This window comes from Arachis ipaensis, chromosome B03 (genome assembly GCF_000816755.2).
Source record: "Arachis ipaensis cultivar K30076 chromosome B03, Araip1.1, whole genome shotgun sequence".
Taxonomy (NCBI): Eukaryota; Viridiplantae; Streptophyta; class Magnoliopsida; order Fabales; family Fabaceae; genus Arachis; species Arachis ipaensis.
The window spans coordinates 109,641,330-109,648,794 of record NC_029787.2 but is presented as its reverse complement, the minus strand read 5'-3'; the positions used below and the strand labels follow the sequence as shown (position 1 = coordinate 109,648,794).

General features: G+C 40.8%; 2 protein-coding genes across 3 annotated transcripts; one reads left to right on the top strand and one right to left on the bottom strand.

Annotated features, from left to right (window-relative positions):
- LOC107633532 lies at nt 617–1,126 on the top strand. The gene has a single exon (XM_016337146.1). The coding sequence runs from the start codon at nt 617–619 to the stop codon at nt 1,124–1,126; it is 510 nt and encodes a 169-aa protein (XP_016192632.1).
- Nucleotides 4,144–7,076, bottom strand: LOC107630877. 2 transcript variants are annotated; one of them, XR_001618429.2, is made up of 4 exons: nt 5,843–6,166; nt 5,354–5,643; nt 4,648–4,832; nt 4,144–4,387 (listed from the first exon to the last, which is right to left on the bottom strand). XR_001618429.2 is itself a non-coding variant. In XM_021119240.1 (4 exons), the coding sequence occupies exons 1-3, from the start codon at nt 7,043–7,045 to the stop codon at nt 5,597–5,599; spliced, it is 372 nt and encodes a 123-aa protein (XP_020974899.1). In that variant the 5' UTR covers nt 7,046–7,076; the 3' UTR covers nt 4,144–4,387; nt 5,354–5,596. The 2 variants fall into 2 exon arrangements, 1 of the variants encoding a protein (XP_020974899.1); XM_021119240.1 differs by lacking the exon at nt 4,648–4,832 and adding an exon at nt 6,841–7,076 and having other exon boundaries at nt 5,843–5,962.

The window sequence follows — 7,465 nt, the reverse complement described above, 5'->3', positions numbered from 1 at the left end:
TGCTTTTAATTGCTATGGCTCAAGATGGCAACATCAATATCCTTCCCATAGCTTTTTCATTAGTGGAGTTTGAGACAACGGGTCATGGTCGTTTTTTCTCTCAAATTTGAGATAGCATTTTACTCCACAGCCAGGAATCCTAATCATATCAGATAGATCACAGGCCATTCACATCGCTCTTAATGCACCTCAACAGTGGATGGCATCCTCCGTCAGCATATCATGCTTATTGCATCCGGTACATGGCTTCAAACTTCAATTCCAGGTTTAAGTCAGCCGAGGGTAAGAGGTACCTTATAAATGTTACGTACAGTCCAAGTAAGGAGCGGTGCGACTGGTACTTGGATACTTTGGGTACACTATCCCGAGAGATGGTGGATTGGGCTCTTTGTTTCAGAAAGGATTTGTGGTTACAACATTGCGACGAAGGTCGTCGGTATGGTCACATGACGACGAATCTATCAGAGTGTATAAATGCCGTGCTGAAGAGAACGAGGAATCTTTCAGTGCCAGCGATTGTTCGGACAACTATGAGAGGTTGCAACAGCTGTTTGTGCGCAGAGGACGCGAAGCACATGCTCAGTTACAGGGTTGACAAATCTACTCGGCACCGCTGATGGCAGCTATAGATAAGAATAAAGAGAGCCTACCGATGATGCGAGTCACCCATTATGATCGTAGGGCATCCGTTTTTAGTATGGAAGAGTTGGAGCTAGTGGATGGTTGGTCACAGACTTCATATCGGGTTCGTCTAACCGAGCGTACATGCGACTGCGGCCTGTTACAGTCATTGCATTACCTATGTCATCACGCCCTAGCAGCATGTGCAGCTGAGAGTATTGAGTGGGGTCATTTTGTGGACCCTGTGTACACAATGGCCTCTGTATTCAGGGTATACGAGAGAGAGTTTTTGCCGATACCAAATGAAAAGATGTGGCCTCCATTGTATGGTGCACGCCTGAAGCCCAACTTAGCCATGAAGAGGAAGGCATCGGGAAGGCCGGTATCTACTCAGATCCGAAATGAGATGGATGCCATTGACTGTGCGGAGAAGAGATGTGGGCTCTGCCACGGAGAGGGCCACACTAGACGTGGGTGTCCCAATGAATCCCACTCGGATCCATGATGACGCAAGTAGTTTAGGGTTTAGGCCTTTTGTTCCAACGTTGTCACTTTGATGTAGTGTTTGTTATTAAATATGTTTAATGTGTAATGAAGCATAATCTCTGTATAACTAGTTACTTTCGACGTTACGGACCCATTTTTCATGTACAACATTCCAATATTTTCATTAAAAAGGCAAACACCAAAATGGGTAAACAAATAGAGGACAAGTCTGGTAATACCCTGGATCTTTCCCCTTATCTCGGATGCACTAACCCGAATAAAAAAACGCGTGTATCTTAGGTGCAGTGTATTCAAGATATACTTATGTTCATATAATAGTTGGATCCGAGATATGGTTTGCAGACACCCTATCATAGCACGGGGTCAGTGCACCCGAGATGTGGGCATTTTGGACAATGACCCTCAGTACTCGAGATGTAACTCAGGGTGTATTTTCGTAATTTCTTCGACATTTATGTATTTTGGTAAATACTATATTATTTAATTTAAATAAAAAAAATCCTTAAAAGTCTCCAATTTAAGAAACTAAAAAGAGCAGAGATAAAGAAAGAGGGAAGTGGAACGAGGGGTAAGGGTGAGGGAAGCGTTCTGTGTACGCGAAGAGAGAATAGTTAAATGCCAAAACCTAAAAGCCATAGAATATAATTAATGCAAGGAAAAAGTTGAATAATTGATTAAGTGAAGGAGGGAATCGAAGGGATGAATATTCGGGGTCAGGGCCTCCGGTTCCGGCAGCGGCGGCAGGGATGATGGATGGGATTGGGGTTCCTGTTGCTCTGAATCGGATAAGCAGGAAGAAGGGGACCGGGGTGAGGGCGTGGCTGCTTCTCGATTCCAGTGGTCAGAAGTAGGTTGTGGAGGCCGGTAAGCATGCCATCATGCGACGCACCGGTCTCCCCGACCTGCGACCTCCGTATCCTCGACCCTCTCTTGTCCTACCCCTCAACCGTGCTAGGCCGTGAGAGGGCCATCGTGATCAACCTTGATAACATCAAGAACAGCCATGTCGGCAGTAAAAGTGGACTCATGAGTGCTCGGAAATATGTACTGGGACATGATCTATGCCCACACTCGAGCTTCCATAGTGAGGTCTTGGGCGGAGATGCTCTTGGGTCTAGTCCGGTATTGCCCATAGATCTAATCGCTTCCGGGTTGGGCGATGACTCCATGGATGAGGTTCCAGTCAAATTGAAATGTCTGGCGCTCAAGCTGTGCCTCTTGATAGGCATCCATCCCATCCGGACTAGGTAAAAGATCAAGTACTTTCTGAATAGCACCTTCTGAGATAGGGACTTGCTTTTGGCACACAAAGACTGACTGGAGGGTAGGTGAGTGATAGTTGGCATAGAATTCAATAACCCAAGAGAGATTTGCTTCTCGTGCTGCCTCTTTAAGAGTCCCCACTGTCTCCTTTCAATGCGGGGCACCACAAATTTAACGAAGTGCTCTGGAAGAATGAGGAGGTGCTCATTGTGGTAGTTTCTCTCTACTAAGACGGGGAACATCCGCTCACCATAGCGGTTAGTGAATCGTGCAGAGTCCCGTGCGGGAAATTCCTTCTCCGATTCATCAACTCGGATGGTCCTCTTCACCTGCTTAGTAGGTGGCTTGACCCTTGAGGATGGTTGCGCCTTAGCCGGTGCTCTTTTAGTTCCCTTCTTCGCCGGTGTCTTATTGGAAGCCTTCTCTTTTCCTCTCTTGATGGCCATCCTGAAAAAGGAAGAAAAAGAAGGAATATTGAACTTAGAGAGTGATAAACTACTATTTTATGGTTTATCTTGTGCTAAATAGAGTGGATTTTATCAATCTTTTATACACTTATTCATATGAAATGCATGGTTTTACATTTTCCTTCCTAAATTGATGCTATGATTGAAAACATGCTTATTTGGCCTTAAATTCATTATTTTTAATCCTCTCTTATTTCCATTCGATACCGTGATATGTGTGTTAAGTGTTTTCAGGGATTACAGGGTAGAAATGACTTAGAGGATGGAAAATAAGCATACAAAAGAGTAAGGAACACAAGGAATTAAAGATTTCATGGACGAGTAGCGACACGCACGCGTGTAGCACGCGTACGTGTGACTTACAGAATGCGCATCGACGCGTACGCGTGACAGGCCGTCACGTGCTGCATATCAGAATTCGCTGGGGGCGATTTCTGGGCCCTTTTTTACCCAGATTCAGGCCCGAAAGTCCAGATTAGTGGCAGGGGTGTAGCTGAGACTTGGACACACTTTCATTCTCACTTAGTTTTAGTTTTTAGTTTTGGAAATTCTAGAGAAAACACTAGCTCTCATAGGGTTCTTAGCTTTTTCTTAGTTTTGGTTGAATTGTATCTTGAGAGAGTTACTACTACCCTCGGTTGAAGCCTCCATCATTATAGCACTACAACAAATAAGGGTTTTCGCAACGGTCAAAAACCGTTGTCATAGATCAGAAAACCGTTTCTAAAACTTTAGGCAACGCTTTGGCAACAGTTTTTGACCTGTGGTATATGCGGCCGTTACCAATGCTCAAAGGCAACGGTTTTATACCTAAGGCAACAACAACCAAAAAACCGTTGCCATAGTTACTAGCATAGACAACGGTTTTGACAACAATTTTTAAAGAACGGTTTAGAACCGTTACTGGATAGGCAACGGTTTAAAACCGTTCTCTTTGATGACGTAACGGTTTAAAACCGTAACTGGATAGACAACGGTTTTAAATTGTTGTAATTTTGTTGTTCATAAAGACAACAGTTTAAAAGCGTTGCCTTTGGTAGTGTTTTTTGCAACGGTTTTTAATACCATTGTCATTTTGTAGCTGTCTTTGACAACGATTTTAATACCATTGCCTTTTGTGACTTTTGACAACAGTTTTTTATAACTATATTATTCTTTATTTACAATAGTTTTCTCATGTTGCATTGAAATTAGTTCCAACTATTTTTTTTTAAATTTAATGTCAATAAACAAGGTTAAACTATTTGAATCAAATTACTAAAAAAAACTAATTGAACACTTATCATAGAAAAATAAACATTTATATACTTAGTGAACCAAAAAATCTCGGATACAATATAGTTGTATCAGTGTTGGTTACAAGTAATTCCGGATATTTTCTAATTATCCCAGGAAAATAAGCTTAAAAAACGCCAACCCTAGAAAGGAATTCAATCTTCCTCTAAAGAGTTTTATCAATGCTGGCAGCGAAAAATAATTCTCCCAATAGTTTCTTTATCCAAGCCCATATTTTCAAAAAACAGAACCACCTGCAGACAACAAGGAACACAAGCTTTTTAACAGGGGAAAAAATGAAGCATTTTGAATCAGTAAAATACAAAATAAAGAACAATGGCATGCATATAACACACCAAGAACTTCTTTGCACTAAAAGCACCACATAAGGTCACAAGACCCACCTCCCCCTCCTGTCCCCTCCTTTGACACTACCAGAAGGTAAACCAACAGCAGCAATAAATATAATAGCAAATTTTAGACTTCAGATTCAAGCATACTTATTCAAACATACCTAAAAGAAACCAGTCTCATCATGGACTCCTTTGTCAACATCAGCAGTTGCTTTGCTTAGTATAGTCTCTCACACAAAGCAGAAAACTTAGACCACCAGCCCCACCTTGCGGTAGCCAGTTAAACATGAAATCTTATCAACTAAATTAAATTGATAGCACATGAACTCTTATTTCTTCCATGTAACTGCAAAGAGATGATTAAACAAGACTAAATATGAATGGAAAAGGTTTAGAACTAAACAAATTGCAATTGAAGCTCAACTTGTGTTGCCCCTAAATACATAATGAAAATAGAACAGTCTCATAATAAAAAAAATAACATTCTTCAAGAGTGTAGTGTTGTCAGCTCAAGATAGAGCCAAATTATGACCAGCCTAAGTGTAAATCGATGACTATGCACACTGATAAAAGAAGAATGTTTCCAAGTACCCACATGAACTATAAATTCTATACTCACAGGTTGTTTCTATTGAAATCATTAGATTATGTGCACAACAAACAAACAAAAAAGTGCCAAAAGAAAAAAGAAAAAAAAATACAATGGTGCTAACTTGTTCAAGGTAAATCAATCATGGATGAAGACAGAGTCTATCACATTTCAAACAAGCAGCTTTACAGGTAAGCTACTAAGGTTGAAATGCTGGTCAACACAGAGGAATTAAATAGAAATTGAAATGATCAAGAGAAGGTTAAAAGGAGACACACCCAGTAAAATGCTGTCAATTCCACGATGCTGGGACTGCTTGTCTTCAAGGATTATCAACTATTGTAGCTGTAATTCGTAATTGTCTTGTCTATTCTTACTCTCCATTCCGCTTCCAGAAAGCTCTTCTCCACCAAACTTCAAATCCTCTTTGAATATTTGGGCAATCTTCTCCAGAATTCTAAGATTTTTACTTGAGTCATTCAGGCCATCAAAATCAAATGCAGCAATTTTACTTGAGTCATTCAGGCCATTGAGAGAATCAACTTAGAATTCCCAGCCACTTTACATGCTAACAAAATAAACCAACCAACAATTAAGAAACAACCATTAACATTAACATTATTCTCCATAAAATAACTTAGCTTAATTTCAAACCAAATTGAATTAAAAACAAAACTTCTATGCTTAACTTTTTACATAGAGAGAACATGTTCAGCTAAATAACTCTTTGATTTATAACAGAAAATAACCTTAATCCAAATACATACCGTAACCGAACCTCAGCGGACGAGGTGGGGGACGGCGTAGTGGACGCAAGCGGAGAGGAGAGCACGGAACAGCAGCAGATGACAGAGTAGGAACTGATGACAAAGCAGAACTATTTTCTCCTAACATTGCTCAGAACAAAATCTCATTAAAGAAAAAAATTCAATCAACAAAGTAACTAATGGCAGAACAAGCCAACATCATCATAGTAACAATCAACAATCAACAAAATTCATAATAAGCAAAACCAATTCATAAACCAAAGAAAATGAAATCATGTGGTTCTTCCCAAAAGATTTTACCATAATAGAAGAATAGTCTTTACAGTTTATACCTCAAAGCAAACAAGGCAATTGTGATGCATTGCTCTTTTCAAACAGCAATGACCATCTTCCAATCATTTAGAGTAGCAGCACCCTAAAACATATAATAATTAATTTACAAGGATCAGCAATCATCAAACAAACAGGTTCTCAATAATCAACATATTTTATTACCATTTGGTTCCACTCATTGTAAAATTATTTATAAACCATAAAAATTACTACTTTTAGTTAAGAAATCAATTTTAGGTACTTAGTTTAGAAATCTAAACTCAATCTATTTATCATTCATCAAGCCTTAATCTCATAAATTACTCATTATAATTTGATTCAACCACCAATCACAACATTATTAAGTAAAAAAAAAAAACAGAACTTCCGACAAGCATTCATCCCCAAACAACCTTGCAAGATGCACACAAGAGCTAAACAAATTTCAATTCACACGCACGTAATCATCATCATACCAGTCACATTCACAGTCATAACCTAAACTCAATAAACTAATTGAAACACTAGAACATCATCTCAAAAACTAATCCAAATTTTACATCCTCAAACCAAGCTTATTTCTACCAATTAATCACACAAGACATTTATAAATTATTTGCAGATACTCACTAAACTTCAATGATATTCATAAATTAAAACGGTTAATTTTAAAATAAATCCCCTACCTCTGAGTGTCGAAATTAGAAGAAATTTGAGACGGGTTGTGGCGGCAATGGCTGAACCAGCATAAACAGCAACAGAAACAGGGGCCGAGCACGGACAGTGGCTCCAATAGTGGCATTCTCCGGTGTCAATGGTGGTGTTCCCTGGCGACCAGCGGTGCGGCGGCAAAACCTCCCTCTCCTCTACGAGTTTCTCCTCCCTCTTCATGTTCTGTTCATCCCATCAACAGTAGCAACTTCTAATCATTGGCGATGAGACAGCCTCGTTCTCCTCCTTCTCCGTCAGAGCATCCTTCGCGCGTCACTCCTCTGGTTCTCTCTCTCTCGGACGCTTCTTCTTCAGCAGCAGCGACAACCCCGAGCAGAAACGGTGACGGCTTCACAGCTTCCTTTTCCCTCTTCTGTTCGCGCATCCTTCCTCCTTCTCTGCCACAGCGTCGACGGCGACTGCGACGGCTAGGGTTTGACAGTGACGGCGGTGGCGTCTTCGACGGCGAGCTCAACAGGGAACAGGCGCCACAGATCTGGCGGCGTCCTCTCCACCATCGCGTTTCCCGCAGCGGCAGCTCTCTCCCTCCCACGGTTCAGATTGACGGTGACATGACGGCGGCGACGCGTGTGATGGGCT

What these genes read in the sequence shown, in the direction of transcription:
- LOC107630877 (XM_021119240.1), bottom strand. Translation starts at nt 7,045, where the DNA reads ATGAAGAGGGAGGAGAAACTCGTAGAGGAGAGGGAGGTTTTGCCGCCG. An exon ending in TCTAATTTCGACACTCAGAG is followed by an intron (nt 5,963 to 6,840) that starts GTAGGGGATTTA and finishes GAGCAATGTTAG; the next exon opens with GAGAAAATAGTTCTGCTTTG. An exon ending in TCCGCTGAGGTTCGGTTACG is followed by an intron (nt 5,644 to 5,842) that starts GTATGTATTTGG and finishes TTATTTTGTTAG; the next exon opens with CATGTAAAGTGGCTGGGAAT.
- LOC107633532 (XM_016337146.1), top strand. Translation starts at nt 617, where the DNA reads ATGGCAGCTATAGATAAGAATAAAGAGAGCCTACCGATGATGCGAGTC.